The sequence below is a fragment of the Sinohyriopsis cumingii genome, chromosome 9, assembly GCF_028554795.1.
Source record: "Sinohyriopsis cumingii isolate HCF-2022 chromosome 9, ASM2855479v2, whole genome shotgun sequence".
NCBI lineage: Eukaryota > Metazoa > Mollusca > Bivalvia > Unionida > Unionidae > Sinohyriopsis > Sinohyriopsis cumingii.
The window spans coordinates 395,424-413,237 of NC_142969.1; the positions used below are offsets into that span (position 1 = coordinate 395,424).

A 17,814-nucleotide genomic window follows, 5' to 3' on the forward strand; every position below is an offset into this window, starting at 1 on the left:
CTCACTCCCACTGAAAATAAAGCAAGTCACTGTACAGAGTTTAGTTTAGGCACAAAATATCATCCCACACTCTTTCTTTTGTTTACACAAAACCAGTCATTGTCATTTGTAACGAGGGACTATTTATAAACTTCATCAGGTCATGAAAGAAAACCGAAGCATTCAAACGAGGGGCTAGTTATAAACTTTGTCAGGTCATGAAAGGAAGCATGAACATTCCAACGAGGGGCTAGTTATAAACTTTGTCAGGTCATGAAAGGAAGCATGAACATTCCAACGAGGGGCTAGTTATAAACCTTGTCAGGTCATGAAAGGAAGCATGAACATTCCAACGAGGGGCTAGTTATAAACTTTGTCAGGTCATGAAAGGAAGCATGAACATTCCAGCTGTAGCTGTGCTTGAAAGACTGGTTCAGAGTATGAAGTTCCATCAGTGTTGTGTTCCCTGCTGAGACTTGTATTTCATTGTGCAGAAGGTTTGAACATTTTATGCTAATAAATTCTAGATTTAAATTTTCTTTACTTTGCCATTTCCCAAAAAAAAAAAAAATCTAGATTGTGTCAACAAAAGTGAGTTGGAATGCCGATCCAAAAGTGGGCTCCATGGAAATGGTTCAGCATACACCAGGAGGAGGGAAAGTGACGGTAAATACTATGTGTGGCAAGAATTAGCTTTCCAAAATCTTGATGGCTCCATTGTATTTTAATAATTTATTGTTTGGTTTTGAAAGATGGAAACTTAAAAAGGGAAAGTGGCAAGGGTCAGGAGAATTATGTCGGGGTAATCTTTTTTAGGTAGGAATATTATTTGCTCTACTGGTCATATATCATAGGAGTTTATGGGATGGTCTGTTGTCCATCATCCATTGGTCCATTAGCACAAGTTTATTATCAATACTCCTCTACTTGGAGCACATTTATCCCTTTAAAATGGTGCTACTTGCCACAGCAGCCATCTTGAAAATCTTGTTATTGCTGCTCCACCTGAATGGTTGGTCATATCAACATGGGGTTTACACAAAAGATTTCTTATGATATTCAGTCGGTTCTAAATGAAAATGGTGCCAATCTGGTAACCAAAATGGCCACCTTGGCAGACATCTTGGAAATATTGTTTAACTGCTCCTCCTAAATGGATAGTTATGTTAACATAGGTTTTGACATAAAGACTTTTTTGTGATGACTGGTTGATCCTAAATGAATGGTCATGTTAACATGGGTTTTGTACTTCAAGACTTTTTATGATGTCTGGTTGAAATCCTAAATGGACGGTAATGTTAACATGGGGTTTTGACACAAAGACAATCTTATGATGTCTGGTTGGTCCTAAATGAATGGTCATGTTAACATGGAGTTTTGACTTCGAGACTTTTAATGATGACTGGTTGATCTTAAATGAATGGTCATGTTAACATGGGGTTTTGACTTCAAGACTTTTTTTGATGACTGTTTGTTCCTAAATGGATGGTCATGTTAACATGGGGTTTTCACTAAAAGACTTTTTATGATGTCTGGTTGAATCCTAAATGCAGGGTTCCCATGCTACCAGGAAATTGGGAATAAGTCAGGAGAAATTATAATTTGTTTCCTGATCGTGAAAAGACCTTAAATTTAGCAAATATTATGAAAGTTGGGAAAACGTCAGGAATTTTCCACCACCACTTGTCGCCTGAAACAATCACGTAATTGAGCCATGACTAAACTGATTGCGAGTTAAATTTATCGAGCTCTAACCAGAATATTCAGAGGGTGCAGTGTGTATCATTTGATTGCTTGCAATAAACATATATACTGAGTCAATCCAAATGCTCATAGGATTAGATTCATCTAGTAGACTTTTATTTTCAAAGTCAGCTCGATATCCATGTCTTTCCTTACATGGAAGGTATGAAAACCAGTCTAGCATCACAAGAGGCCAACATGGTGATGGCAAAGCATAGCTGCTTCATGTCTTTCCTTACATGGAAGGTATGAAAACCAGTCTAGCATCACAAGAGGCCAATATGGTGGTGGCAAAGCGTAGCTGTTTACTGGATGGCCTAGCAAACTTTAAACATTGTTAGATCAAGTGATTCGTGCATGAAATCGATATGAAAATTACTTCCTTTCCCAGAAATTGTGAGTATTAAAATGATTATGTCTTTAATCTGTTGAAAGACAAGATAAAACTACGGTGTTGATGAAATGTGACCAGGTACTCGCAATTTGCGTTGCTAGTCGCATGAGTACAACCCACATTTTCAAATGTTGTAGAGAAAAAAATAAAAGAAATATTAAATGAAAGTTGTATACTGGTTGTAATAAAAATACAAAATTGAAAGAACACAAAATTTTCTATATTTATGTATTCTGAGAACAACTTCTGAAGTATTGTTGTATCACATGACTGATACATTGACGTATGCTCTCTACTTGATAAATCAGACTGGCCAGATTGCTGGTTTTTACAAAAAGTATCTGACTTTCATTTAATATAATCGAATTTCTCTACAACATCATTAAAATGGAGTTTGTTGTTGATACCACGTGACTATTGGACTTCCGATGTCATCGTTTGAGATTTGTGGAGTTATGTGACTAGTAATGCAAATGGCGAGTATTGGGACAGGTTTCATCTATGCCATAGTTTAGTCTGTCAGCGGATTAAAGACATAACAATTATAATACTTGCCATTTCTGAGAAAATAAATTATTTTCCTATCAATTTCATGCAGGTATAAGTTGATATAACATAAGTTTAAATTTTCTAGGCCCGCTAGTAAGTGACTGCCATATGTTGCTATGGCATGGTGGCGGCAAATTTCAAATTTTCAATGTGCAATTGCAATGACCCCACACCCCAATCTAAATATCCAAATATGAAAAATGGGGTGGGAATATTTGGAGGAAACCCATATTAGAAAATGGACTGCTATTTGTTTTAAGCCAAATTTGTAGTCCAAATTGTTGAATCTCAGAGCTGAAATGAGAAATTGTCATCCCTTGTATTTATATATTTAAAAAAAAACCGATATGAGCCTCTGTATCAATACAGGTTTGGGGACTGGTTTACTGAATTACAAGACAAGTTGATTTTACAAAAAATTCAGTCCTTGTTTATACAACAGTATATAATTTTGAAGGTCTTTTGTCAAAATTTAAATAACCCTTTTGAAAATGTTTCTTAAATGATGGATTTTTAACCAGATCATCTTAAGGAGATTAGGTTGTTTGAAAAATCTTGTTTGGGATTTTATTGGCACAGATAAATTCAGAGTTAAACTCTTTTCATTAGAAGACAAGATTCAAATTATTTGTTTATAGTTTTTTTTAATACTGTACTAGGAAATGTTTGCTATCTATAAGATGGAAATATATATTGCTGTAGAATTCTTTTGAAGAAAAGGTATGAAAGGAAACAAAACTTATTTATGTTCATTATGTTGTTCCCACTTGGCAGCACAATGCAGGTCAGCAAAATAAATTTAGAATTTTTATTCTGTACATTGAAATGACTACATGCCAATTTATAGGAAAGAATAAAACTTGTTTTTTGTGATACATTTTGTGGTTTTATACATGATCATCTTTTCTGACTTAGATGTTTTTGAGAGTCTTGAAAGAGAAACATCTTTAGATATAGAAAATGCATGTTTTATAATTTAAAATATTCTTTAATTCATTGATGTTTTTATAATGATTGGTTGATGTTTCTATGATAACTGGTTGATGTTTTTATGATGACTGGTTTATGTTTTTATGATCACTGGTTGATGTTTTTATGATGACTGGTTGATGTTTTTATGATGACTGGTTGACCCTTAATGAAAATGGTGCTGATATGATGCAAATTGTTGTCATCTTGAAAACCTTTATATTGCTACTCCTGAATGGAAATTGTATCTTAAAGATATTATCTCAAGACCTTCAAACCGATGGCTATATCAGCATGGGTTTTTCACCAATCAACATCTTATGATACCTAGCTGGGACTAAATGAAATGGTGCCAGTCATACTCTTCATCATGACATTGGGTTTTTCACCAATCGACATCTTATGATACCTAGTTGGTACTAAATGAAATGGTGCCAGTCACACTCTTCATCATGACATGGGGCTTTTCACTAATCGACATCTTATGTATCTGCGTTGTCCCAAATGGTAATAGTGCTAAGCTGACGTCCAATACCACAGAAGCTAATTTGAAAACCTTATCACTGAAGAATATCATATATGGTTTGAACAATTGACAGTTAAAAGCAAGAAATGGTCTTATTTTGAATTCCAGGAAATTCTTTTTGAACCAGTAGAGCATCAGGGACTCTTTTCATTAACCTAGTTTGGAATTTTGCTTTAGTACAATTACTTGCTGCTGCCAAGGGGAGAAGATAACAACCTACTTTCTCTGCTCTAGTGAAAATATGTACATTTATTCAGTTGCAACCCTAGGCTGGGCAGATTAACGCTATTGCAAGTTCTCTCCCTTACACATCTCCACAAATTAAATAGCATGCAGAGGCATGCAAATTAAAGTGTCATGCATGCCAAAAGGTGATATATGACTATTGCTATAATCCGAAGAAAGAAAGAAAGAATTGCATATCTGTTAAACATGCGCTGTATAAGTCTTGCTGAAATGTCTAAATTCAGCATAGCTTGACATCACACACATCTGTTAAACATGTACTGTATAAGTTTTGCTGAAATTTATAAATTCAGCGTAGCTTGACATCACACACATCTGTTAAACATGTACTGTATAAGTTTTGCTGAAATTTATAAATTCAGCATAGCTTGACATCACACACATCTGTTAAACATGTACTGTATAAGTTTTGCTGAAATTTATAAATTCAGCGTAGCTTGACATCACACACACATCTGTAAAACATGCGCTGTATAAGTCTTGCTGAAATTTATAAATTCATAGCTTGACATCACACACACATCTGTTAAGCATGCGCTGTACAAGTTTTGCTGAAATTTATAAATTCGGCATAGTTTGACATCACACACACATCTACTAAACATGCGCTGTATAAGTCTTGCTGAAATTTATAAATTCATAGCTTGACATCACACACACACATCTGTTAAACATGCACTGTATATGTCTTGCTGAAATTTATAAATTCAGCATAGCTTGACATCACACACATCTGTTAAACATGCGCTGTATACGTCTTGCTGAAATTTATAAATTCAGCATAGCTTGACATCACACACACATCTACTAAACATGCGCTGTATAAGTCTTGCTGAAATTTCTAAATTCAGCATAGCTTGACATCACACAAAGAAATAGGGCAGTGATGTGTGCAGTTCTGAACTAGTCATAGACTTACACCTGAACCTGCCATAGCAAAATGCCCTGCCAATGAGATAGTAGTTTGTATTGTGCTGATGTATCAGATTGCTGCTTTTGCCAATCAGGTCTACTTTCTTGTATGGATTTTGGGTACATTTACATCTAAACGTTGAAATACCTTTTAAAATGCACCTTGATGCACAGCAATAAATTGAAAATTATACTTGTTACCCTAAAAACCTACTTGTTACCATAGAAACCTACTTGTTACCGTAGATACCATCATAGCTCTGATAAGATTGTAATGAAAGGTGTATTTTTACTTCCTGTTTTAGAAGCAATAGCCATTATCATCAGAGCACCTCTCCCTGCTACATGATAATGGAGTCCTTGTGGAAAATAAATCTTAATACAGGCATCAAGACAAAAATCACCCTAACCCACCTCTTGAAGTTATCTTCCAAATGCTTAACTCTAAAAGAATATTACAGCTTCATATAGATTACCTGACCTTCACCCTGCCACTAGAGCTGTTTTTCTCATTTTAATACAATAGTTGGGGGCCATAACCACAGTATAATGAGAATATCATTATGTCCCAGACCACAGTATAATGAGAACAGCATTATGTCCCAGACCACAGTATAATGAGAACAGCATTATGTCCCAGACCACAGTATAATGAGAACAGCATTATGTCCCAAACCACAGTATAATGAGACAGCATTATGTCCCAGACCACAGTATAATGAGACCTTCATTTTGTCCCAAACCACAGTATGAGAACAGCATTATGTCCCAAACCACAGTATAATGAGACAGCATTATGTCCCAGACCACAGTATAATGAGACCTTCATTTTGTCCCAAACCACAGTATAATGAAAACAGCATTATGTCCCAAACCACAGTATAATTAGAACAGCATTATGTCCCAAACAACAGCATAATGAGAACAGCATTATGTCCCAAACCACAGTATAATTAGAACAGCATTATGTCCCAAACCACCGTATAATGAGACAGCATTAATGTCCCAGACCACGGTATAATGAGAACAGCATTATGTCCCAGACCACAGTATAATGAGACAGCATTATGTCCCAGACCACAGTATAATGAGAACAGCATTGTCCCAAACCACAGTATAATGAGAACAGCATTATGTCCCAGACCACAGTATAATGAGACAGCATTATGTCCCAGACCACAGTATAATGAGAACAGCATTATCCCAAACCACAGTATAATGAGACCTTCATTTTGTCCCAAACCACAATATAATGAGAACAGCATTTTGTCCCAAACCACAGTATAATGAGAACAGCATTATGTCCCAAACCACAGTATGAGACCTTCATTTTGTCCCAAACCACAGTATAATGAGAACAGCATTATGTCCCAAACCACAGTATAATGAGACCTTCATTTTGTCCCAAACCACAATATAATGAGAACAGCATTATGTCCCAGACCACAGTATAATGAGAACAGCATTATGTCCCAGACCACAGTATAATGAGAACAGCATTATGTCCCAAACCACAGTATAATGAGACAGCATTATGTCCCAGACCACAGTATAATGAGACCTTCATTTTGTCCCAAACCACAGTATGAGAACAGCATTATGTCCCAAACCACAGTATAATGAGACAGCATTATGTCCCAGACCACAGTATAATGAGACCTTCATTTTGTCCCAAACCACAGTATAATGAAAACAGCATTATGTCCCAAACCACAGTATAATTAGAACAGCATTATGTCCCAAACAACAGCATAATGAGAACAGCATTATGTCCCAAACCACAGTATAATTAGAACAGCATTATGTCCCAAACCACCGTATAATGAGACAGCATTAATGTCCCAGACCACGGTATAATGAGAACAGCATTATGTCCCAGACCACAGTATAATGAGACAGCATTATGTCCCAGACCACAGTATAATGAGAACAGCATTGTCCCAAACCACAGTATAATGAGAACAGCATTATGTCCCAGACCACAGTATAATGAGACAGCATTATGTCCCAGACCACAGTATAATGAGAACAGCATTATCCCAAACCACAGTATAATGAGACCTTCATTTTGTCCCAAACCACAATATAATGAGAACAGCATTTTGTCCCAAACCACAGTATAATGAGAACAGCATTATGTCCCAAACCACAGTATGAGACCTTCATTTTGTCCCAAACCACAGTATAATGAGAACAGCATTATGTCCCAAACCACAGTATAATGAGACCTTCATTTTGTCCCAAACCACAATATAATGAGAACAGCATTATGTCCCAAACCACAATATAATGAGAACAGCATTATGTCCCAAACCACAATATAATGAGAACAGCATTATATCCCAAACCACAATTTAATGAGAACAGCATTATGTCCCAACCCACATTATAATGAAAACCATGTATGTAATAGATCTTAAAATAGCGGGAATGGTGAGAATTTTTTAAAATGGACAAAACTTTCTAATACTTAGCTTTGATGTAGTTTTCTCTCAGGCCAAAATTCATACATTTTGTTTGACCAATTACAATACAGTGGTTAAATTTTGGTTATTGAGTCCATAAAGGTGCGTTAAATTCAGAATTATGTTATAATGAACAACTGAGCAAGAGCTGTGATTTGTTTATAAGTTTCTTTCCTTCCAAACAAGACACTAAATTATCTATAGCAGAGGTTTCAAGCCCTTTGGAAAGCTAATACTACTTGTGTTTCTTAATTAAAGTTCTGTCAAATGTTAAAGGTAACACTAGAACGATTGAATAACATGACATGTAAACATCCTGGAGCCAGTAAATGCAGTGATTGGTTATGATTTTCCTTAGGTGTCACTACGACCTTAATTTATAAACATTCTAAAGACAGGGATTCTTATGATCTCCATGGAAAAAATTGTTTTTTTTTTTATAATTCTTTCCCAAAGATAATCTCACCAAACATTTTTCATCACATTTGACTCACTGAGATCATTGTGAGGGTTTTCAGTTGACTCACTGAGTACATTGTGAGGGTTTTCAGTTGACTCACTGAGTACATTGTGGGGGTTTTCAGTTGACTCACTAAGTACATTGTGAGGGTTTTGTTGTACATGTGTAAGAAAATCATTTCAATTTTTGAGCACTGCTAAATTTAATTGAGATTTATTCTTTGTGCAGATACACAGTGAGAAAGTACAGTGGAATGCAGCACCCAAGGTTGGCTCTCTGGATAATGCTACATACTCGCCTGGAGGTGGCAATGTCAAAGTAAGACTCATTGGTAGTATATTGATTAGCTTGCCTGATAAGGGGCTTATGGTATGGAGCTGTGCATATTGAATATTGTCTGTCATGCATCCATGGTATGGAGCTGTGCTTGTCAGCATTGTCTGTCATGCATCCATGGTATGGAGCTGTGCTTGTCAGTATTGTCTGTCAAGCAGCCATGGTATGGAGCTGTGCTTGTCAGCATTGTCTGTCAAGCAGCCATAGTATGGAGCTGTGCTTGTCAGTATTGTCTGTCAATCAGCCATGGTATGGAGCTGTGCTTGTCAGTATTGTCTGTCAGGCAGCCATGGTATGGAGCTGTGCTTGTCAGCATTGTCTGTCAAGCAGCCATGGTATGGAGCTGTGCTTGTCAGTATTGTCTGTCAAGCAGCCATGGTATGGAGCTGTACATATTGAGAATTATCTGTCAGGCATCCATCTGCAATTGTCATTTTCATCTTCTCAAGAACAACAAGATAAATTTCAGTCAAATTTAGCAGAGATAAACCTGACATGAAGGGCTTTTATATTTACACAAAGAATGCAGTCTGCCAGAAATATGTGATAAATATTACAAAAATAGAAAAGCTTTTTAAACAACTTCTAAAAGCCTGTCAGCAGAATTTAACCAAACCAAATTTGACAGAAGTATCTTGGCATGAAGGAAATTAAAAATTTTAAAAATTTGACCCAATTTAATGGATAGCGTTCTGACATGAAGGGGATTTAAGTTTATATAAATGATGCTGTCCTATTTTCAATTGTGGCTGCCATTGCTAAAACAAGAAAAACGCTTAAACATCTCCAAAAACCAGTCAAAATTATTTGACCGAATTTTACAGGAATTGGAATTAATAAATAAAGGACTTTGATAAAGCAAAATCAGATGTCAGCAGTATGGAAGTATTAATCTTCAATTTGGACTATGTCATTTCTGTCTTAATATTACAGATTATGGTATTCTGTCACTAATTTCCATAACAAAAGTAATTTGATACTTGCATAATTAGGGAAATCATCTCTATATTAAAAGTTGAAGTGTAAAGATCATATGAGGCATTTTGTAAAGAAATTGTATGTATGTAGGGATTAGATAATATTAATAGACACATATCATTTTGTAAAGAAATTGTATGTGTATAGGGATTAGATAATATTAATAGACACATCATTTTGCAATAACAATATGTTGTCACAGTCTTTACATTTAGATGGATCTCACCTGTCAGCATATTGCATAAATTAACAAAATCTCAGTTATAGTCATGGTCAGAATTTTGTAGTGGTAAATTGGACTTGCCAGACTTTAATTCGTTGATTTTGTTCATACATTATGTCCATTCAGACTGATTTGACAGCTTGATATCTGTCAAGGTTGTGAGCTTGAACAGAGTGTACAGAAATTATGGTATTTTTAATGCAGATATCATCAGAGGCAGTAAAAGTGCATGTACAGGCTGACATAATTTTACACTGAGAAAGAAAATCAAATATTATAAGTGCAACCAGAATTCTTTTAATATTAGTAGATCCCACAGAAACATTATAATCTTCTTTATTGGTATAGTACAGCCTAATAGTAATAATTTTCAGGACAAGATATTAGGAAAAAATAAAAAATATTCATTAGAACATGAAGTGGATAGGGAGAAGAGTAATTATTTTTTAATGTCCAAATAAAGAGATTAATAAATATAATCAATAAGGTTAGGGTTAGGGTTAACCCTAACCCTAAACCCTAACCCTAACCCCTGATCAATTGTTGAATTTTATATCTTGTCAAGATCATGGTCATAGTTAGCAATTAATCCTGAAAACAAAAACCTTAAGTCACTGTTAATAAATAAATTCTCTGACATGAATTATGCATACTACATGATGATTGACATATGATGTTTGACACATATTACATGTTGATTGATACATTACATGATGTTTGACACATTTTACTTGATTGACACATTACATGATGTTTGACACATATTACATGATTGAAATATATTACATGACAATTGATCCATTGCATAATGTTTGACATTTATTGCACGGTGATTCACATATTACATGATGTTTGACACCACACAGGCTTGACACATTACATGATAATTGACACATTACATAATTGACACCTTACAGGCTTGACACATTGCATGATGATTGACACCTTACAGGCTTGACACATTGCATGATGATTGACACATTACATGCTTGACACATTACATGATAATTGACACCTTACCAGCTTGACACATGACATGACGATTGACACCTTACAGGCTTGACACATCACATAATTGACACCTTACAGGCTTGGCACATTACATGATGATTTACACCTTACAGGCTTGACACATTGCATGATGATTGAATCCTTACAGGCTTGACACATTACGTAATAATTGACATACTTTGTGATGTCTGCTACCTAATACATGATGTTTGACATTATATGACGACTGACACATGTTACATGACTATTTACCACATATTCGATTTTCAAACTACTATACCACCTTAATATATCCATGCACACTGAGATGTGACCATTAGAGGCTGCATGTACCCACAACTGTAAAGTGAGCTTGAATGCACATATTTGGCAGAAAGCATCCTGGCATTAAGGCTTCTCAGTATGGGATAAATGAAAGCATCCTGGCATTAAGGCCTGTCAGTGTGGGATTAATGAAAGCGTCCTGGCATTAAAGCCTCTCAGTATGGGATAAATGAAAGCATCCTGGCATTAAGGCCTCTCAGTATGGGATAAATGAAAGCATCCTGGCATTAAGGCCTCTCATTGTGGGATTAATGAAAGCATCCTGGCATTAAGGCCTCAGTATGGGATAAAAAGCATCCTGGCATTAAGGCCTCTCAATGTGGGTTAAATGAAAGCATCCTGGCATTAAGGCCTCTCAGTGTGGGATAAAGGAAAGCATCCTGGCATTAAGGCCTCTCAATATGGGTTAAATGAAAGCATCCTGGCATTAAGGCCTCTCAATATGGGTTAAATGAAAGCATCCTGGCATTAAGGCCTCTCAATATGGGTTAAATGAAAGCATCCTGGCATTAAGGCCTCTCAGTGTGGGATAAATGATGCTGATGTGCCTTAATGATTTAAATGAAGACAAGGAAACAGTTGAGAAAGCTTGAAATGGTTGTTTTCAACAGATGCAGTTAATAACATTGAAAGAAAATTTCCTTTAGAAAGCATCCCATGGTACAGATTACTTGGTCAACTGCTTCTGCATTTGGTTATGAGGCACTTGTCAGCCAGGTGAGCGATCTCCAGCCCACTTGGGTTGCTTGTTATTTACTCCAACCCATAGACATACATACATACATACAATATTACATAAATACACAAATACATATCCATCTTTCCATCCATCCATTGTATATACATGCATACTAAATGACAGAAGAAACTGTCATGGCTGACATTCATTTTGCATTAAATGTGTACTTGAAAGTTTGCAATTTTAAATCTGGGTCTGTGAACACCAAGCATTGTTGATAGTAAAAAGATTCATATCCATGGATTCACTCATCAACAATCACCATCTGATACATTTGTAAACTATTTTTGCAAATAGAACGGAGCTCATGATAAGAAATTAATAAGTTGAGTGTTTTACTCAGTTATATATATCTATATTTTTTGTAACTCCAGGTTTATGCTTTTTTTATAATTTTTAATCTTTTTATTCATGTCAGTAAGTTGTATTAATTCTCTTTATCTTTAGCTAGATCAGCATAAAATTACTTAGGCTCTATAAATAGATGCTTATGTTTGTGTTGACAGTGACTAATAATAACCTAAATGATAAGACTTAATGACGATTTTGTGTTAATTTTTCATTGGCTGATGGGGTTCGGACAGTTATGGAAGAATTCAGTAACTTCACATTATTGGTTGGTTGGGCTAGGTCACGCAAATAGATTAGTTCGAAATAAATTGACTAATATAATCCATCGTCAATCACATGGGGTATGTTGTTAAATATAGTCTTGAAAGAAGGTGTCTATAAGGAGGAAACTGAGCAATAGGACTCTTTCCTATTTGGAGTCATCCTCACTTCTTGTTTTCCTGTTGTAAGTCTGCAGAAGTGTTTTATTTTGTGCTTAGTTATCGAGAGGAAAAACATTTGTTTGGACTGTTCAGTGGAAATAGAAAGTGCTCATTATTTGGATTATTATATTGTTTTGTAACTATTGTGAATTATTCATATGAGTTCTGGATGACACCATTTTGACAATGTCGTGATTCTTGGCAGACCAGTACATTTCTGGTTTTGAAATGTATACAGAACTTTTCAGTAATTGGACTTTCACAGAACTTTATCAGGATTATTTTGTATTCACATTGTAATACTGTAAGTTCCTCTCACATTTGATAATTAAATGATTTGCTTAGTTACAAAATTTGTTTGTTTTGCTTCTTCTGTTACTTTGTTTATGTCCATAGATTTGTAACATACTCATAGATTTGAACTATAGTAACCTGTTTTTTTAAATTTGGTACTTATTTATTTCGTGTAAAGGATGCAAAACACAAACTTAAGAAGACAGGCCAAGTCCAAATAATAAAGATTTTGAGTGTGTTTTTTTTAATTTGTCAACAGTTTTGTGACTACAGAATTTGTCTACAAGAGTAGCGATAGGTTACAGATTGTGTTCGTATAGCTTAATGACCATACACAATTCAGTTAAATTCATTCCGTGGCTTGGAGTGACTATTCTGTCATTAAGTGCTCTCAGTAAAACGTACACCGTGAGATCTGGAACTTGTTTTGATAGCATAGTATATGTTGTTCAAAAACACCATCATAAAACATGGAGTGTGCTCACAAATAGAGCAGTGTGCTTGCAGCTTGAGATGAAATTCTTAACATTAATTTGTTTTTTGTAATTGTAATGGTTTAAAAAAATTCTTAATGTATTTTTAATGAGTTAACAAAAATATGCAAAGTACAGTTTAGTTCGAGTTCTTAGACACTTTTTCAAGTTTATGATCACTGTTGACCATTGCTTGTCTGTGTCTTTTTGTACAGATTATTAGTAACAAGATCACATGGGAAGGAAAACCGAAAGTAGGCTCCTTTGATAAAATCAAGCATTCACCTGGAGGCGGTAACGTCACAGTATGAAACACTTTGTTTTACTTTGTGTTACATTGTGTAACTATTGTATGCTGATTTTTTTTTAAAGGTGTACAATAATTCTGGCCTGGAGGGATTCCAGTTCCTGCATGTTTATGGCGTAGTGCCTATATAATGTATAGTACTAATAATAGTAATAACAGTTAGTTAAAAAGAATAGAGCATTGTAACCTTTCCGGTCAGTTGTATATGCTAATTGATGCAACTCATATTTTAGGTAACCCTTTAGTAGCATGGATGCAAAAGGTCCAGAAATCGCAATCTCTAGAGTTTTGTTAATGTGTCGGATCACGTCAGCCCTCCAAGCCATTAGTGTTCATAGAGCTTTGATTTGTATAATAAACCAGGACAGCCTGCTGCTTTGTAAATCACAGGGAAACAAGGGCTTGTAAGCAAGTATAGGGAGTATTATGTTTGTAATTGCCAGTTGTTTATTAACTTTGAAAATGAAGATTAGTGTTTTTATTATCAGAGGAATAAAAGAAAGATATTAATGACAAGTCTGGGATCAGGCCTGCAGACAGGATTTGTGGGCCATTGGAAAAACTATCCAGACCCCTGGAATTTGGTCATAGTTGTCCTGTCCACAGATGGGATGATGTTTTTATTTCAGTAATATAAGCAATATTCCATTTGTTACATTAGACATAAATCACAGTGCTGATAATAAATATCATGTGGATTTGAGTAAACTGTTTTGCAGTGGGGGAACACTTGTAATAATAATTGCTGCCATGTGCATAGGAGTAAACCATTTTACTGAAAGGGGAACATTGACTTGAAGTTGCATGAAGAAAAATCAGTTATCAAATTAATAAAAAATAAATATAGGAAATAACAAAATTAACATTGACTCATACCTGTGATGCATTCCAAGTACGATATGGTGAAAATTGGGGAGACTTGAGTAACTTCTACAAGATCAGAATTTTTCTAAGGTTATTTTATACGCAGTGATGCAAGCGATTAAAATTTAATTTAAGTTTAATGTTGCCATTATGTATTTAGTAGCTAATTAAATATATGTAGTCATAATAAAGACTTTATTTTCAGACTAAATTAGTTACAAATGAGAAATTAATATGCCTTGAGGCCCTCTATTATGTACATATAAGATACAAGCTAATAATATGTTCACACACACACACACACACAATACACACACACACACACACACACACACACAACACACACACACACAACACACGCACACACACAATACACACACACACACATACACACACACACACACAACACACACAGAAGAAAATACACAGTATATAAACAACTATTCACATAAATGCTACATTGCGGCAGAAATGAGAATGAAGCGCAGGAGGTTTGTGGGTGTAACATGTACTTTAATAAGTAATCCATTTTTTTAAATAATTTCATCCATCTTGCACACCTGTTATGGAAGGTAGAGATGATTGGAACTGATTTAATATCATGTGGAATGTTATTACAAACAAACACACCTGAAAATTGAAAGCTGTTTTTGAATAGCTCCTTTTTTGGCTTGGGTACTTTCAAAATGTTGCCCATTTAATGATCTTAGATTTTTGTATACCAATTGATTTTCTTTCCTGAAAAATGGTGTTTAGGCAAGTTGGGACAGATTTTGTAAAAACCTTGTACATTATTTTGGCCTTTATCAAAATTACTGTTTAATGTATTCGTAATACTTTAAACATAAGCATTGCAGTTTTAACATTTTCTATTTGCTAATCAAGATTTATTTTACATGCACTTTCCTGGAGTCTGCAAATTTTTCTCATATTTTTAGCAGTTGTGTTGCCCCCACATTATATTACATTAATCAAGATACGGTTGAATGTAACTTTTGTAAGTATTAACTCTGTAATGAAATGGAATGAAGGCCTTGATTTTCTGTAGGAACTAAAGATAAGAGGTTTTATTTTTGCAATATAATTTATATGATGAGACCATTCCAAGAATTCTGTCTACATATATTCCAAGACTTCTATCTAAACATAACACAGTAAGGTAATAATATCAACATTGGCAGATGTAATTACACAGTAACATAATAATATCAACAATGGCAGATGTCATTACACAGTTAGGTAATAATATCAACAATGGCAGATGTAATTACACAGTAAGGTAATAATATCAGCATTGGCAGATGTAATTACACAGTAAGGTGATAATATCAGCAATGGCAGATGTGATTACACAGAAAGGTAATAATATCAGCAATGGCAGATGTGATTACACAGAAAGGTAATAATATCAGCAATGGCAGATGTGATTACACAGTAAGGTGATAATATCAACAATGGCAGATGTGATTACACAGAAAGGTAATAATATCAGCAATGGCAGATGTGATTACACAGTAAGGTAATAATATCAGCAATGGCAGATGTGATTACACAGTAAGGTAATAATATCAGCAATGGCAGATGTGATTACACAGAAAGGTAATAATATCAGCAATGGCAGATGTGATTACACAGAAAGGTAATAATATCAGCAATGGCAGATGTGATTACACAGAAAGGTAATAATATCAGCAATGGCAGATGTGATTAAACAGAAGGGTAATAATATCAGCAATGGCAGATGTGATTACACAGAAAGGTAATAATATCAGCAATGGCAGATGCAGCTGCCCTTAAGAAGCACTGTAGATTAGAAATATCCATGTTTTTGAGGTATTTCAGAGCAAACTTGGAACTTATTTCCAGGATTTCAAATTTAGTATTATTTGGAAATTTTGTGGAACAAAAACTTTTTATTTCTGAATGCTAAGAGTCTAACTTATGTCCTGTAAATAAGAAGCAATATTTACGAAGAATTCATTGCAAATATTTGCAATTCAGAACAAACTTGGAACTTATTTCAAAGATTTCAAATTTAGTATCAATTGGAAATTTTGTGGAACAAAATCTTTTCAGTTCTTAATGCTTAGAGTCTAACATATGTTCTGTAAATATGGAAGCACTGTTTACAAAGAATTCGTTGCAGATATTTGCAACATCATCAGTTTTCATTATTGAAAATTTTACAAGGCCTATATTGATAGATTTACGTACATTCTTTATTCCACATTGTTGTTATGTTTTCTTTTGAGAAAAATGCAACATTATCACTTTAACCAATTTTTGGAACATAAATTCTTGAAACATATTCTTTAGTATTTGTGTCCATATGGTCTGTAAGTGTTTTTGAATTGGATGTTACGCTAGTGGGTTCACTGACTAATTGTGAAACTCCTAAAGGTTCAACAAAATCCAACCAATGTTTCTATTTTTTGTTTTTTTTGGAGGTCCCTATTTTCGTCACCTAATATGTAAAATTCTTTCTCTTCATGGTCCAAAATTCTTTGAGATTTTTCCTCATACTGTGAGATATAATAGGTGTTCTGGGTGTATTAAATGGTCACTCATTTATGGAAAAGTTAAATGAAAGAAAAATGTTGCCATATTTTAACTATAAATTACATCCACTACAACTCTTGCAGTCAGAAGATGTAAAAGGTCTTGTGTTCCTAATGAAATGAAAGTAATCAATTCTTTGTGCTGTTTAGGCAATGTCCATTAAGTTTTATTTTGTCTCATTTAGAAAGCAACCTGACATAGGTATAATTTGGCATTTACAGAAACGCTTTTGTTCGGGTTAGTTACAAGCCGAGTTCAACTGTAAACTGCATAAACACAGATCTGCCATAACATAATATGCTGCCAAATCTGTGTCTATGCAAATTGTTAGAAGTAATCAACACAGCAAACGACATAAACCCTGATCTGCTGGTGCATTATGCTATGGCAGATCAGGGTCTCTGTTATTTGCAGTAGGACTCTAGTCTATTCAGTTCTAATAATTAACAGAAGTTAGTGATTTATACTCGCATTTCATCTTGTGATTTTGTACTCACATATCCAGTTATATTGACTTTGTACTTGCATTTCATCTTATAGTAATTTTGTACTCACATTTCAACTTCTAGTGACATGTACTTGCATTTGATCTTCTTGTGATTTTGTACTCACATATCCAGCTATATTGTCTTTGTACTCACATTTCATCTTACAGTGATTTTTTACTTGCATTTCATCTTACAGTGACTT

The 17,814-nt window shown here is 34.7% G+C and overlaps 1 protein-coding gene across 1 annotated transcript in view; it reads left to right on the forward strand.

Annotated features, from left to right (window-relative positions):
- The window catches only part of LOC149791149 (uncharacterized), a 206,793-nt gene that overhangs the window by 111,051 nt on the left and 77,928 nt on the right, over positions 1 to 17,814 (forward strand). The window contains exons 9-10 of the mRNA XM_089971310.1: positions 556 to 645; positions 8,472 to 8,561. Coding sequence (XP_089827436.1) covers positions 556 to 645; positions 8,472 to 8,561 — 180 coding nt within the window. The remainder of the gene's footprint in view (positions 1 to 555; positions 646 to 8,471; positions 8,562 to 17,814) is intronic.